A 17,040-nucleotide genomic window follows, 5' to 3' on the forward strand; every position below is an offset into this window, starting at 1 on the left:
ACAGCTTAGTGCTTGTGATCCTTAAATTACCAATAAAAAGCATCCTTTCAYAGCTATGCAAAAATATATATATGTTTAAGAAAAGCAAGCAACCAGTTCTTAAAAAAATAGAGAGAAAAAAATATTTAACTTAAAAAACGCTTTAATTCTCTGTAATTAATATTATTAAAACAAGTATGCCAGTATCACTCAGGCATGAGCTGGAACAAGTCTTCTTATAGTCATTGCCCACTGCTGACAATTAAAATATGACTGAAAATAATCCAATTTTTGATTTATTCTTTAAGACAAGTAACTTGAGAAAATATCCAATTTTCATATGCATTTTACTTTCATTCCTCTAATGAGAGAGGTAACATCTTTTCCATGGGAGTTTTTTCTTTGTTTTGGAAAGCTGCTGAAATTGTTGAATAAGGAAAAAAAAAGAGACTTACTAGAAACAGGTAAGACAGTAATCCAAACAGAGTTAAAGTCCAGAAATACCCTGGTGATTGTCTTTGCTCAGGAAATCTTAGGCTAAATTACATTTACACCTTCGTCTAACCATGAAAATTGCCCCATAATTATAACACATCCCCAATATCAGCTATATTTAGGAGCAACTCCTTTTGCCAGTATTTAAGCATCTCTGGAATATATTTTACAGTAAGAAAATTGTAAAAATTTATATATAAAAAAATAATAATAATGCTGAGCCCTAAATTACCTATCTGGGCAAAATTTATTTAATTTATTTTGGTACTAACTTCTACCCTTGGGTCTTTGCTTGATGTTAGTGTCGCTGTTCTCCAAGTACCCCCAAGGCGTCACCACTTGGTCTTCCCTGCTTACCTCAAGCCCCATCACCATCAAAAACCAATCCCATCCGCCACCAACAGCTTGTCTCAGTGGGTAAACACAATTGGAGAGACACGTTAGGGCCCTCAGCAGGATCCAAAGGAAAACAAACCACACTGCTCCTGCCTTTCAGCAGCCTGTTAATGAGGCACACGAGTGACACTGAAGTTGAGGGCAGAATTCCTGCCGGGATCCGCTCCTCCGTTAGGGATCTGGCTCTAAAGAGACCTGCGCCTTCCTCTGGGGCCTCCAATGAAACCCGATTTCTCTGTGCCCCTTTGGCAGACAAAGCACTAAATGAGTTGGGTGGAGTTAAAAGGCTTGAAGGGTTCAGCAACAGCTCTGGTGACTTGCCAAGCAAGGTAGAAATAAACACATCTGCACTAGGAAAGCTTTAATATTCCACATTCTCCTTTAATTTCTCATTACAAATAGCAAAGACTAATGAGAAACATCCATCGTGGACTGGGGATAAGTGTGTGCAGGCATTTCCTGAGCCAGATGACCGAAGTGGGATCCTCCCTGTGACTGGCTGTCCCGCCTCTGCCTCTGCTTTCTTTGCTCACCTGCTTATATGGGGAGATCTAAGAGTGGGCATCGACCTTGGTTTCCAGTATCTTTACAGATATTTTGCAGCAGAAGCTGCCAATAGAGCTAAATTTTGCAGCATCTTACCTGACTGGTGCATAAGTAGACAGTCTTGAAGGAAAGAACTGCAAAGCACCTCCAGATTAAATATCACACTGCAAACAACTGAACAAAATGCCATGCTCCCAGCAGCATGCACAAAACCGATTAGGCTACGAGCACAAAGAGCTAAAACCTGGCAAGTGCGACTAGAAAAGCTTACGTTACCATCCCCAGTAATTTGTCACCATCAGCACTGATCAAAAAAAGACCGTGATAGACTCTGCCCTGAAGCAAATGAGGGCAAGGACTTACCTGATCCACCACCCCGCTCAGCTGTGGAGGGCAACCAAGCAGCTGGGACCGCTACAGCTGAAAGGAGCTGCAGCAAAGCTAGAAAGCCAATATTCATCCACTCACTTAGAAAAGCCCCAACTAAAATGAGTATCAGGCTCTTGGCCGCCCTGCTGGCACAAAATACCAATCACTTCTYACACGACACGCGGCAGCAGCGTGCTCTTGCATGGTTTCACCCCATCGCTTCTACCCCGGGCGTGTGAGGCCAGYGGCAGAAGCGCTGCCAGGGCCGCTGCAAACAGACAAGACAGACAGGGCCATCAGCATCCCCACTKCACATCAAAATCACAATTCCTGCTAATGGGTATGAAGCTATAAGGCCACTGGGCTTCCCCAGAGACGGTTTTGTAAGCCTGGGTATCAGTATTACTAGCTTACCAGTATCTGCACCTCTTTGCTTTTATTTAGCCTCATTAAAAACTTTTGTTTTCTTTGATGTGCAGAAAGCAAATCTGAAATAAATGCAGTGCCAGGAAGATGGTCCAGATGAACTTATAGTAATAAAAATACAAACTATGCAGTGGTTTTGATGTAAACCACCTATTTGAAAGCAAATATTCTGTAAATTAAAAATACTTCACAAATCAAAAAAAATCCACAAATGTTTTTTCCCTCGTTCTACATCCATCACGTCACTAGCAGCAAACTATTTCAGTGAGGCCTCAATTTGCCTTCCAAAACAGAACTCGTCCGTGCCCTTATCTATGTTAAGGAGGCTCCTTGGTTTCCCATGTCCCCTGTGGCCGAGGGCTGGAGAAGGCTGCAAGATGGGTCAGTCCTGGGCCAGAGTAGGAGGCAACCCAAGACGATCCAGACACTCGCTCCACTGCCTGATCCAATTACAAGGTGACTGCAGTAGCAGTGAGCACAGAAGCCCATCTCCAACTCCTCCCCATGCTTTACTGTGCTGCTTCTGCGGTGTCTATCCAAGAGAAGTCCTTTATAGGGCACGATCCCCGGGAGACTGCRGGGTAGATCTCTAGAGGTCCCTTCCAACCTTGAATATTCTGTAGCTTGACAGCCTCAGCTTGGCMACCCTCCTGAAAAAACTCCTCGGCATGAGGGGTGGAAGAGCAGGGCACTCCRCACGCAGAGGGGGCACGATCTTCAGGAAGAGCAAGGACACCCTGTGCAGCTTCTTAGGGGTGTTAAGTAGCCAAATGAGGCCAGAGCGCAACAGGGTCTCCAATTCAGATGGAGACTTGAAGAGTCTGAGAAACACGTTGAAGCTTCACTTACATTCAACAACCAGAAAACCCTCAGTCTTAACTGGGGGACTAAAATAAACACAGAGAGACAGCCTAGGAAGAAGGTTGGTTTTGGGAGATGGTTCTCCTGAACAGGCCACTGTCTAAGCATCTCCTGGCTTTCCCCAGTTTCTTGCTCTGGAAATCCTTTTCCTTGAAAAGACCTTAAGAGTTTAGGCAGAAGAGGAGGACCWAGGGGCTTTCTGAAGACCAAGACTGATGTTTCATACGTTTTTCTTAACAAACCCAAACAACTTCCTATTGCTCTATGGCTCTCTGARACCGAAAAAGCATCACTCAGCTCAAATCCACAAAATAACAAATATTGTCAACTTACCTGCTTAGGCTAAAACCAAACCTCTACAGCCACAGATGAGGAATATCATGCAAAGAAAGCAATGTATTTACAGGCAACCACCCACTGCYCCTTTACCACACTGCTCTAACAGCCAGTTTATAGGAAAGTGCAACCAGCTAAASCTGAATTTCACGAGACTTGTCTTTTGGCAGTCTATAATATAGCACTTCTTAGGCCACTTTTTGTAAGATTTGCAGTTAATAAGTCCATACTCTTTGCCTTCTGCTCCTTTGAAATGTAACTCAGTTGTACAAGCACTGGCCACATATGGTGGCAGTCAATGTKTATTAAGCATCAGGAATTCAGCCCCATGCAAAACAAAGTCTGTCCTCCCTGCATCCTGGGGAATAAAAAACAAGACTAATTCCAGGCAATGCTCCTCGAGGGGCCCTGCTCCTTCCCAGACCATCAAGGTAAAGACCTTTAGGAAGGGTCAATATCAAATGGAGGCAATTTAGAAGAAAAAGGTCAGAAGTTACATATTCACTGCTTATTGCTAAGCATCTCTGTCACATTTTAGTGTTTATTGCTCACACAGTTGTGCTTTCATAGGATATTTCTCACCTTGTGTAATGGAAGAGGTATAAAAATCAGAKGAACCCACCTCCTCCCAGATTAAATGTACAGAAAATAAACTCACTGTGCAAGACCTGTTAGCTGTACAGAACAGAATGCAAAGAAAACAAAATGCTGCTTTTGAGTTGTAGCCATAAGCATTATGTGCTCTTTGGGCTACATCTTCCAGAGGAGAGAACRATTTCCTACTGAGTTTTACTTTTGGGGGAGTCACAATTCAGCCAGAGCACTTCAAGAAATACTTGAAGCATGATTACAAATTTATGTCCCAAACCTACTCTTAAGCATTCTGATCAACTGGAGCTTGGGAAATAACACTTTTTAAAAACATGTTTACTATTAACAGTTTATTAACTAACAGATATCAAAAAACACTCTGCTATCCCAGAAGTGAGATGCAGCAGTGCTCAGAAGTAAAGGTTAAGATTCCTGAGAAGAATTCCCCCAAGTCATCCTGTTCCCTCCCTGCATTTTCTATTTTATRGCAAACCCTCACACGCTTCCTGCTGGAAAAAGCAGCATCTTGAGCTTTTACCCATAAAAACAGGAGGCAAAGTCTCAACTTCCTAAAAWGGACATTCCTAAGGAGACTGCAGCAGAAGCCCTAAACAGAGATGTTCTAACAAAAGAATTGTTTGCATGAGCACTAAGAACAGTTTAGAGGTTTTCTTGTTTTGGTTTGTTTTTTTCTGGTTTCTCCCCCCAAACCAATGCATATTGTAAAACTGTTTGCTCCTAGTCCATAACAAATCAGTAACGGAGTTCAAGCTAGTCTACAAAATCCAAGCTGAAAAAAAATACATACAAAAAAGCCTGTAGTTTGACGAGCAGATTGCAGCGAAGATACATTTGAGTTTTTCTTTGTTTATTTGTTAAGTGAGAGGAATTCTTTGCCTAAATCTCCAAAAGCAAATAACCTTAACTGTTTTTTTTTTAGGCTCCCCAAGAAGATCACCTTAAAACCTGAATAACTCCAAGGTTTGATCTGATGTATTGCCAAAAGCAGTGTCTGAGCTAGGGCCTAAGAAATTGTAAACACAAAAGGGGTTACTTCTATGACAATTTTTTTTTCTAGACTTTTTTTCTACTGCTTTTGCCAAGATGCAGCCAAACTACTGAAAAAGCAGGAGTTACTGTTAATGCTAGAATCATTTGTCTGAAACAGACTAACGACAGATGATGACTGCATTTTAAAAGATAAATTTTCTATACTCAGAAACTGTCCCAACCTAAAGTTGGCTTAATTATCAGGTCTCTCTTCCACCAACTCAGGATTTCCTACCTTGAACAGCATGAATTCACCACTCATCCATTGCATCTTCTTCTAAAAATATCTCCACATTTCTTGCAGTCTGTGTCTTTTGCTCAAAATATTCTCCATGAGGAGTGCTTTATCTTAGGACACATGGACAGCCTCCAAATCCATAGGATGAGGGTTTTACAAGCCAAGTGTTTTCTAAAAGCAGAACTAATCAAGGCTACTGRAACTGTGACCTGTGTGCACCTTCCCGTCACAGTAAGACCAGCTCCTCCTCACATCATTGACCACATTTGATTCCTTCAAAATAYCTGCAGTTCTCCCTCTCTGACCACATTTCTCTCTTCTCCTACATCCAGTTGCTGTCTGGGAGCGGGGAAAAGCTGCCATTTAAAAGAAATGTCCCCAGACAGGCTGCTCTGTGACATCTGTACCTTGGCTGCTCCCGATTTCTTGGCGCTCAGCAGCAGCTCTGCCTTGATCTCCTCTATCCTTYGCCTGTCCTCTTCAGTCAGGTCTGACACCGACTCCAGAGATCGGCTGGCCAGTTTTAGCTTCACCCAAGCTACATAAAGAGAAGACAAACCAGAAAACAGTTCTCTTCATTTTCTTGCATCATATGTAGCAGTTTTATTACTTAAAATCAAAATTATGCAGTTGATTTCTAACTACCATCATTGAGGATGAAATGCACTGTCAAATACTAGAGCTGGGTGACCGAGAATATCATTCAAATTTGATCTTTTGAACATGTCTTTGGAAAGATGAATCCAGAAGCCACTACCTGGTTCTGACAATCATCATTATGGTCCCCTAGTCAATACTCTTTCACACAATCCCCTCCCCAATTTCTTAACCTAGCACATTTTTAACAACTGAGTGGACAATGATTTGCACAGTGTTATTTTCCTATCAATATTTTGCTATATTAGGCACCAAAGTATCCAAATTGGAAAAGTAAAACAATTATATCTCATCTAATATGCTACTTAAAACATTTAAAAGACATTGATCTTTTATGTCTTACAAAGACTAAGATACAATTGCACTTTTCAAAGATGTAAGTAGAGAAGAGCATGGCAGAGGAGTAGCACAAAGATGATAAGAGATATTTCCCAAAGCGCAATGTTAACAGAGGGACAAATGTGTGCAAAATCCCTCTTGAGACTGAAAATTAGAAAGGGTTTCTAAGCATCAAGGGTCTAGAATAAACTCCCCTAAGAAGTTCAGGGATCCAGTTATTTTTACTGAGCTCCATTAAAGCTTATCAACGTGATACAAATATCTTTAAAATTGGGGAAACAGAGCCAAATGGCCTAAAGTTTCCCTTTACACCCATGCCCTTTCACTTCAAAAAAATCTTAAAGCTATCTCTAAAATGTACACGCAAATCAAGATTTCACATTTTCAAAACCAACTGAAGCATTTTATTACCTCGTGCTTTCCTCTCCTCTTCCTCCACACTTCTGAAATCTTGTCTTGCAGGTGCCACAGGCGATCCCTTTCGGAGAAGGGTTTTGACACGGGCAGCCAGCGAATCTCCACTGCTACTGTTATCRTTCTCTTGAATTCCTCCCTCCTTGCTGCCAGCTGCACTAGCTTTAGCCAAGGCCCTGGGCAAGCTTCCCAGGGCATCTGTGATGCAGCCTGAAGGCTCTGCTGGAGAAGGACTCAGGAGCTCTGAAGTTTTTCCACTGCTCAGCTCACTACTTGCATTACTCAGTGCAACAGGCACAAAAGCAGGCGCATTTCTGTCCGTTGCTGCACTACTGCAGCCTTCTGGCTCGGACCTTCCTGCAGATTTTCTGGTCTTAAACTCTTTGGTCTTCTCTTTCATCACTTCTTCATTGCTGTGTAAATTGACATCAAGAGAAGTTCCCCATCTCGAGCTGCCTTGGTAAGAATTCCGGCACTTTACGACTGACCGCTCTTCTTGGGAACGCCTTTGGGTCACAGCTTCGTCCCACAACGACATCCTCTGAAACTCAGGGACGTTGTCTTTCGCTACCCTGGAATCCTTGAGATCACCCTCCTCTCTATTTAGCACTGGAGAAGAGTCAACAGTTTCTCTAGAAGAGGCACTGGAAACGACAGGGTTGCACCAGCTGCCAGCTATATCCTCTGCCTTTGCTAAAAGCTTCCGGATTTCTTTCAGTGTATCAGATCCAATCAAGGAATCGCTTTCTGGATCCTTATTCCTCTCATTACCAGAAGTACCTACACTTGAAGGCTGTGATCCTATCTCAACTCCCATTTCCTGTCCAACTCCAGACAAAGAACCTGCAGGCCACCTCTGCAGGCTCTCTGCATCCTTCGCCTCGTTTTTAGCTAGCAGATCTTGAACACGTTTTGCAGTCTCTACATCAGAACAGCAGCCAGGTGAGACCATCTGAAGCTGCTGATCTGGATCAGCCAGTTTGGAGACAGACAAATACTCTGCTCTGCTTACAACACCATGGGAGGCAGTTAGCTCCTGTTGGGGGCATGAAACACTGCACTGACTCACTGGTCTGTCTCCAGAAGATCTTGAGAAGCAAGGAGAGAGCTCCCTGGGGAACAGAACATCAGAGCCAACTTCTGAACCCATTGGGACAGACATACTGCGAGTGGAAGTGCCAGAGTTAAAGCTTGTTTGCGGAGCGTCAACTGCAGTCAGCAATTCATCTAGAACGAAACAGAAGAACCATAAAAGTTTGAATCCTCAATGGAGGATTATCCCCTAAGGCTGCACAATCCAAGGCCTTCCCTCCCAATACCTTGTAGCCGCTGAGCCGTCTTCCTAAGAGAGTCGGAGGAGTCCTTCAGTGTTCGAAGCTCTGAGGGGGAAAATTCAACTTCCCTGATAGGTCCTCGGGGCACAAACGGAGTCAGGATAGATCCAGGGGACTGGTCAATGCCAAGGTTGCGAAGATACACCTGACAAGAGAGGAGAAGTAGCAGAAAAATGTGAGGGAAAATGGGGCACTCTTGTCAAGAAACAGAACGTCAACAGGTTCTGTTCTCCCATCAGCCTAACAGACACACGACTTGTTCTAAAGCAAGATCCTGAGCCTAAATCATGTTCAGTTTGCAGGCACAAAACACTAATCACATGTCACACGACACCTCCAACATCTTTCCTCTTTGAAGGACAGGCAACAGGTCTTTTTAGTTTAACAGGCCTTTTTAGTTAAAATCACTACAACAGGCCTGCCTAACCACCATCTTGCAAGTGACACGCAGCCCAGCAGGACAATTCACACMTCCTGCAACCTATTCCTCATTATTTGGTATCTGGGAGCAAATCAGAAACAAACCTGACCAACCATTTCTGTTTCTTGTCATGCCTTTTCCCTCACCAGAGGCCAAAATGGCARTTGGCAACTGTCTGCTACCAACAAAAGAGTTAATCCAGGGCCTTGTTCTTCCCATAGGACCCTGAAATGGGGGAAAAGTCCAGCAACGGAGGGCCATATAACTGATTCTTGTGACAACCAATAGTCATTTTATTCATACACATATTGTATACATTGCACAAGCGATAAGCAAACTTGATAYTTCAAAGGAGGTGGGAAAGCTTAGGCCTCACCTACCTAAAATGTCAATTAATAGCAGAAGACAGTTTTGATTTAGAAGCTTTTCCTGTATMATGTCAAAGCTGGTGGACATAAAACAACGTGAACCAGCTTTCTGCCACATCACTACAGGGAATAAATCTGTATTGACCAAGAGACAGAGCAAGTCTCCTATATTTAAACTTCTATAAAGAAAATCAGCTGGTTAATAAAAAAATTGCACACTTACTCAGTGATGWTGCATGTAAGGAACATACTGCAGCAGTAACTCAAAAACTCCCTGCTTATGAAACCATTTCTGGCTACTGTCAACTGCACTARTTTATATCTGTAACTCCTCGGACCCCCAAGCTATAAACAAACGCTATGTTCAGTTAAGGCTTAGGCTTACAAGCAGAGCTAAAGCAATAAATCATTCCATAATATTAAAAGAAAAAAAAAGCATAAAATTCACATTTTCTTTTAATAAGGCAGCAAGCATAAACATTCAGGAGCACTTGTTGGAGCAGCTTATAAACAGCAGAGTCACTGGGGAGCAGAAGCCCCTAAGATCTCTATCAAATTCCCTTTCTCCCCTTTGCCCATGCTGCTCTGCATGCAGACATTGGAAGTGGTCAGGCAAATTCCCCTTTACTTAATCAATTCCAGGGATAAGGTAGTTYTAACTTGTATGCTCTAAAAACCAAAAAATAAAATAAATGACCTTATAGAACTTAATCAACTTAATTTCTGATGATTCTATTATAAAGCTACATATTAATAACCATATAGGTGATCAAAACTCCTTTATCTTGTCAGTGATTTATGAGAGCAGATTTCCTCTGAACTAGGGCTGGAGCACATGTCTACTTGTAGTCATGAAATGAAAGGGGAGGTAACAGTGAACTGATGTACAGAATGGTTTTCATTTAAATGTACATAATGATGTACATAATGTTTTTCATTTAAAATACTCTCCCTAAAATATTTCTATTTGCTTTTATATATATGTATTTTCAGAGACAACTTCACAGGAGAATGCTCCTAATACCTAGTTCCAAAGACCTAATGATGGTAAGAGTCATTCTGCAAGAGGAACAGCTACTTGTTCTGAATATAATTGATGTTTATCAACATAAATCTGCATTTAATTTTCTCAAGCACTCAATAGTTATTATTATACTTAACATGGCTGCCACCATCAGCCCTGTGTTCTCACCAACTACCCTAAAATGGGGAAGGGACAAATGAAATCTGCATTAGCCAAATAAGACGTAATGGAAAAGCTATGCAGAGGATTCTAACATTCCTTATGAGCAACATATAATGAACTGGAGATTGATGCCTAAGATAATGGAATGAAGTGAACAAGCAAAAAGGGAATATTTATAGAAATAAGAAAAAAAAAGGTGGTTTCATTTGCCAAGAAGTTCTGTGTTGGTTTTGCTATTATTGAAGAGCCGTGGGCGTGTGAAGTTCAGCTCTCTCTTCTGAAGCTTAACATTTCCTTAGTCAGCATTTGAGTCTCAACCACATGGTTGGGAAATGATAACCTGATCATCTGAAAGAGCCTAGAAGGTCAGAAATGACTTATCAATACCCTAACAGAATGATATGCATCTAATTTACTCGTCTTTGTACAAAGATTCCACTTTTGTCACTATGTCCTGTTCTTTTCTCTTGCCCTTTACATTCTGCCATCAGCAGCCACCAATCTTCACATTTCCCTTCACATTTCTTTAGTGGGACACTATCCTTTATACCTGGGGAAGGGCAGAAATCCAGATCCAACCTTACTTTGCCCGTGTTAAGTATTATTACAAAGGGTGGTTTAAGATTTCTTAGGCTCCATAACATAAAGCATCTATATTGACTGATATCTCAAAAAGGGCACTTATTGTACAACACGTTCCCTACATGACTGGATACCAGAAATGAGCTAAAAACAGGCCAGTCTTCCAGCTTGGAGAACCATTCCTGCCATAACTCTGCACCTCTGTCCTACTCACTATTACACACACAGGTATACTCCAAGCTTTTCATAAGCAAAGTCAAATATTAATCATAAAAATAACTTACTGGGATCCTTTCTTCAATATTTAGCTCTTCTTTCTCTGGAGTTTTCAAAGGGCTTAGTCGAAAGGGGATGAAGTTCCCCTCTTCTGCACTGAAGAAGTGCCTAGAAACCTGAGAAGGGCCCAAGTCCAGCTGGCTGCTTCCCCCAGAACTAGCAAGAAGATTCAAGCTGTCTGGGGAAATATCACTGAAATGGTCCATAGTGACGTGGCCAGGAGTAGCATCTAGCTTAGGAGACTGTCTTTGGTTTTCAAGGCCACCAAAACTCTCTTCATCAACAGCTTGAGAGTTTCCAACCTTTTTAAGGAGTTGATCCATTTGTTCACTAGAAAGGATGAGATTTGTGTCTGAACTCTGTTCTGTATTGTTACTCTCAGCATCTTCATCACTTGACCCAGTGACAACAAGCTTGGCCGTAAACTTCTGTAACACGGAGTCTAGTGAACTATTACTGCTCCCTTTAGTTTCAGGCACTCCTAAAACAGCACTTTTTTCCTCTGCCTGTGTCGAGTGTGCTGGCTGAACAGCTTCGGTCAGAGAGGGGTCCCTGCTGGCGACACTCGCTGAGGCATCGCGCTGAGATCCGGTAAGGGAGCGGACGGGCACCAAGTTTTCATCCTGAAAAGGCAAATTTGCCAACGACACCGTCTCTCTAATGGAAGTAGCAACATAATCCTTGGGATCTCCGTTGCTATTTCGCATTGAGGAAACACGGTTTGAAGAACTGGCAATTGCACTGTAGGCTTTCCTTCTAGGAGAAAGTCCATTTGAGTTGCATAAAGCCAGTGAACTGGACAGCTTCTCTGGTTGGCTTACATTCCAAGCCCCTACCTTTTCCATGAAGCTAAGCGATGGGAGAGATTGGATTCTTCCAGTGTGGGGATATTTCAGTTTCAATGGCTCAGACTGGTCATTATTTTCTACCCCGTCACGCTGGAGTGAATGGTGCTTCTCAACAGAAGAAGTAGGTGAACTAGTAGATGAGCTCCCTACAGGTTCTTCATTTAAGCATGCAAGCGAGGCCCGAATATTTGATTTGTTTGGAAGGGTTTTACTCAGCTCATCTGTCTTACAGTTTTTGCTTGCAAATATCCCTGGTGTAGATTGATATTTTGGATGAGCCAAGTGTGCAGAGAATGAGCCATCACCCACAAGGAGATTAAATGAAGGAGAAATACCTGAAACTTTATGTCCCCTTTCTATGGATAAATCTGATATGGTAAATTCAGTCCTGCTTCCTCCATGTTCTACTTCCACTCGTGCACCCTCTTCCTCATCGTGTGGAGATGGAGCTTTCATCACGGTGGTATCTACTTGTTTAGACACATAGTCACTGGTAGTGGACACAGTAGGAATAAATTCTTCCTTCTCAAATGTCATTGCAGAACAYGGCTGTTTCTGGTGAGGTATGAAAACTCCCTGCAGTTCCTTTAACTTCAGGCTTCCGGATTCATTCCGATCCATACCACGTTCCTTTGACAGCCTGGATATTTCAGAATGCTTTGCCAAAAGTATACCTTGCGTTTCCAAATTTTTACAATTGTCTYTTCTTAAATCATCAGGTAATATATTAGAGAAGCCAAGCCCAGGAACTTTCCTTTCCTTTTCCAGCTTCTCTGTCTGTCTTACCCACCCTTCTGACTCACTCTCTGCCATTTTTCCCTTTTCCATTTGCCTCTCCATTTCGCATTTTTCCGAGGTCCTCAACAGTGCAGTTCTACAAGAGTTTTCTGAAGATGAGGAGAACTCATCATGCCTCGATAGCCTTTCTTCTTTCTCTGCAAGCTCAAGAACAGCAGCTGGTACATTACTGACCAGAGAGAAACCTTCATCCTTCACGGAAGAATTATAGGTCAGCTTTGCAGGAGAAATTTCAGTTTGCTTCAGTTTACTTGCCCTGCTTAGCATCTTACTTGAGGTTGAGTGTGCTAAACTGTCACCTGTTTGAGGGATCAATTCCTTCTCACTAATATCACTTCTACAGTCTTCATTTGTCGTCTTGTCCACAGGTAGTGGTCCAGAACAAGACATCTGCTGAGACAAATTACCACCAAGACTGACATCAGCAGGATCTGCGTTTCTGTATGGAAGAGGATAGGGAGACACAGCAAGGCCACCGCCGAGTGCATCAGAAGGTATTTCTGTGTCTGTCAGCCACAGAGCTTTGTGGTTCTGCAGAGGCTTCGAATGTACCTCAGAGGCACTGGAAACATCAGGAATTCCTCTAGAAGAGGCAAGAAAAGTAAGTGAATTTCCAATAATATCTCGATTTCAACCACTATGTTGTCTGCCTAAATAGAAAACACAAGAAAACTTTACCCAGACAAAAAACTAAGGTGTAACATATGCATAAATATATACATAAGTATATATATATAAGTAGGCCAAAGGGTAAAGTAATTTAAATAAAGGCCAAAGAACATCTATTCTATAAATTCTACTATTCTACAAAATAAAGGTCTGAAAAGATTACTTACTTCCATTTAGTATGTTAACATTTTTTAAACAATTCAATTCAGGATTGAAGTATTTTTAATTCACAAATGTTTATTAGTTAAATAAATGCAAAAGAGACAAGAAAATACATATGTTGCTTACATGCACACATGCAAAAGTGAATGTGTTTGGGTTATCTTCAGTCACCCATGCCATAGTATAGCTGCTATTTATTTAAAGGACACAAAACAAACCAGGTCTCAGTTGAATCCTACAGTTCAATGACAATATATTTCTACACACTTCCATTTCTTCATTGTGAATTTTTAAATTACTATCTGATTTTATTTTGATGATCATTTCCTTATAACATTACTTGACAGTAAGGGGGAGAGAATTTCTTGCCTCCGTTGCACAGGTAAGGAAGGTTCAGACAAATATTTTTAGTGAAGTAGTAGTTTATTTATGCATTCCTATTTTATACTATATATTAGGTATTAGTCTAGTCTATGTACAGAAGCTAGTTTTTYATACACATGTGCATGGATTTATTAATATAATGAAAACTATATCTATTTTCTGTCCCTGAAATTCAATCAACTTTCCTTCAGAGGCTAAGAAAATTAAGAAGCCCCCTAGGAGTGTGGAGTCCGCACCTTCCTTTTCCTTCAGCTATAATGACATCCAGAAAAATGTTTTCTCTTGAGCAGAATCCTTTTGAAAGTAAAATGACTAGCAGAACTCTGACAAAGTCTTCTCTCTAAAAAATAACACTACTTCATCCTATTTTTAATGTTTATAAATTATTTAAATAATCAGTGTTAAAAAAAAAAGTCAATCGGGAAGGAGGTGGAAGTTATGTCATAACATAGGTAGTTTTCTCCTACCTTAGAGGAATAAAATCCCCTTCTGACTGCTGGAAAAGTGTATCACCCAAAATTTTTTGACCCTGTGTTGAGTATGTCATCAGCAGTGGAAGACAGGGCGAGAATCGACTGTCCTGAATATCTGTTAAAAATAAAAAGAAAACATTGAAAGGCAATAATACTRTAATGAAAGTTTGCAATATAACCCCTCTTAGCTTATAACCCCATTTTTCATAGATTTTGATTACAGTGAAGACTGCAAAGGATTTTTCTCCATGGTTTCAAGGGGTAAGTAATAATAAAATTTAGTCATCATAATGATATAAGTACCATTATSCATTTCTGCAGTAGTAAATTTTAATTTATATCACGTGTTTCTTTATTCTTTGATGTTTTGGGCACTTCTACCTTTTTTAATTCATTGCTTATAAACATAAAAGAAATTGTGTTATGCCAATAAGAACAACCATAAATTTAGATATAATATCATATATTTAGATAGATGGAATAACAGATTTAAAATTTTACTTTAAAAAAAAAAAAAGGCTGTCTCTAAGAACCTGACTTTCAGAACCAGAGTTCACATTTACTTAAACTATGTTTATTAGTATTCTAAACTATATTTATTAGTATTCAAACTAGATGCTGTATCACTTACAGARGCATAAAATCACATCAGATAGGACGACCATGACAAGAAAAGAGACAATTAAATTTACATTATGTGAGCTTTAACCTCAGGCTTTCCATAGCCTGGATTACATCACCGCGTGAGCGATACCAGACCGCGAGCAAAACATTTCTGATTCATTTTTAATTTGATATTGCAATCACCATGATATTTTAATTACCTTAGCACTCCATTACAGAGCAAGAGTATGATTGCATGGATAGAAGTACCTACCCTCATACRCTAAAGCTGGCTCAAAATACAGATGGCCCCTCGTCCCATCTCATCAGCAGCGACAATAACACGATTGCTACACGGATCCCAAMATTTCTTTCCATCTCAACAGCTGTCTCCACCACATGGCAGCCCTAATGTCTCCCAGAGAAAGCCAGTTTTAATACGGTAGCATCTGTAGTACAGATGGCACAAACACGCTGTAGCAATTTAAATGGGGAGCCTTTGCTTTTCTAGCAGCCTCGACCTCCTTAAACCTCTACTTTCCTCATTACTTAAGTAAATACATGATGCTGGTCACCAGCACATCTCGTTTTGCTGTCAATAACTATATGATACAAGTATAAAAATTAAAATAATTTCCTAGGAAAGTAGGAATACTATGGAAAATAGAAATACTAGGAAAACAGAAGGTTCATGTGCTTAAAGAGAGATATGAATGGCTACTTTTGAGCAACTTGACAAGAGGAGACATTCTTAAGGCTTGTATGTAGACTGGTACACATCTGTGCACAGCACRATGAAAACAGTCCCAGCACAGCTCAGAAAAAGTGGCAGAGGAGAAAAGGGGAGAACTCAACACTTGGAGCATAAGCCCGGAGGGAACAAAATCCAGGGAGGGAAGCAGCAAGGTCAGGGATGTCTCACCTGGTGCCTCAGTGCGCCGGTCAAGACTGGTCTAATACTGCAGACTGATTCATAATTACAGCACTTTAATCACAATTTGAATCAGTGTAAAAATCAAAAAGGGGATAGTGACCMAATTCACCCCATCTTTAGTGCTCATTTCAAACTTTGCTTTTGGTGGCTGGCACCGATTCTGAACCACTTTCAAATTTCTTATTCCCAACCAATAACTGGAAGTGGACACACTATCTACAATGCATTTACTCAAATATTTATTTTGTTAATTGCCTATTTCTCCGTTTCTTCTCAATATGCTTGAAAATGAAGCAATAGATTAGTCAGAGCTAGCTTGGAAACAAAACTCCACTGAAGATAAAGATATAAATTTTAAGAAACATTAAGCAGGTTAGGAAACCAAACTACTTTAGTTGTTAGATGCACAGGGTTTTCTCTTCTCCATAACTTGTTTTATTTTTAGAACTAAAGATATTAGTGAACAAATGAAATAGTAATTGCAGTAATTGAATTAAACTTSTCATTTCATACCCTGATATACTACATGTTTTCAGAACTACCATCTGATTTTTACTCCTACTACAAAAAGGGAAAAGAAACCTTCTTGGCTTTCAGATTAATTTCCTAACTTTGGCTGAAACCCTGCTTCCTAGTCAAACTGAGAATCAGAAATGATTAAGATATATATTTTATATTATATATATATATCTTTTCTACATAAGATTGCGTGCATTAACTTTGTATGTGAATAAACAGACAAAGACTGAGGGAGAGAACCAAAAATAACTGAAAAAAGGCTGTCAAATACTGTTAGAAATAGATGGTGACAAATAGTTTTATTTAAATATATATTCACACACATATAAAGAAAACATGGCTGTATACGAACTGCAGTGTGCCTGGGACAGAGCACGCTGTCCTATTCAAACACAGCCAAGGAGCACCTTGGAAAGCAACTCCTCAGGTGGGAACCAGGGGTCCTGACAAAGAAACTGCTGGCATGAGCCCAGGGCAATTTAAATTATTTTTCCACCCTCAAGTTTATGCATGTTCATACTATAGAGATGACGCTCTTGCACATATCAACACGATGCAYCAGTGCAAGTGGCTCTCACCAAAAGGCACTTGGCTCCATCATTAGGTACCGCCAATATTATTTCAAGGGCACAAGTTTTGCTTTGATTCTTGCTCCCTGCAGGAGCCTATGGAGGAGCCTCTAACAACATCCTCCAGGAGATCAATAAGTGGCATTTAACAGGTGTTCCAGGGCTACCGAACTCATTTTGATATAAAATACAACCCCACCAATGTTACAAAGGTCTT

At 40.7% G+C, this 17,040-nt stretch overlaps 1 protein-coding gene across 1 annotated transcript in view; it reads right to left on the reverse strand.

Annotated features, from left to right (window-relative positions):
* ALMS1 (ALMS1, centrosome and basal body associated protein) overlaps positions 1–17,040 on the reverse strand; it is a 55,128-nt gene that overhangs the window by 23,078 nt on the left and 15,010 nt on the right. The window contains exons 4-10 of the mRNA XM_026048855.1: positions 14,193–14,313; positions 13,063–13,093; positions 12,503–12,702; positions 10,873–11,560; positions 8,017–8,176; positions 6,695–7,924; positions 5,695–5,825 (exon numbers count right to left, since the gene is read on the reverse strand). Coding sequence (XP_025904640.1) covers positions 5,695–5,825; positions 6,695–7,924; positions 8,017–8,176; positions 10,873–11,560; positions 12,503–12,702; positions 13,063–13,093; positions 14,193–14,313 — 2,561 coding nt within the window. The remainder of the gene's footprint in view (positions 1–5,694; positions 5,826–6,694; positions 7,925–8,016; positions 8,177–10,872; positions 11,561–12,502; positions 12,703–13,062; positions 13,094–14,192; positions 14,314–17,040) is intronic.

This window comes from Nothoprocta perdicaria, unplaced genomic scaffold (assembly GCF_003342845.1).
Source record: "Nothoprocta perdicaria isolate Ctin4 unplaced genomic scaffold, notPer1 scaffold_58, whole genome shotgun sequence".
Classification (NCBI taxonomy): domain Eukaryota; kingdom Metazoa; phylum Chordata; class Aves; order Tinamiformes; family Tinamidae; genus Nothoprocta; species Nothoprocta perdicaria.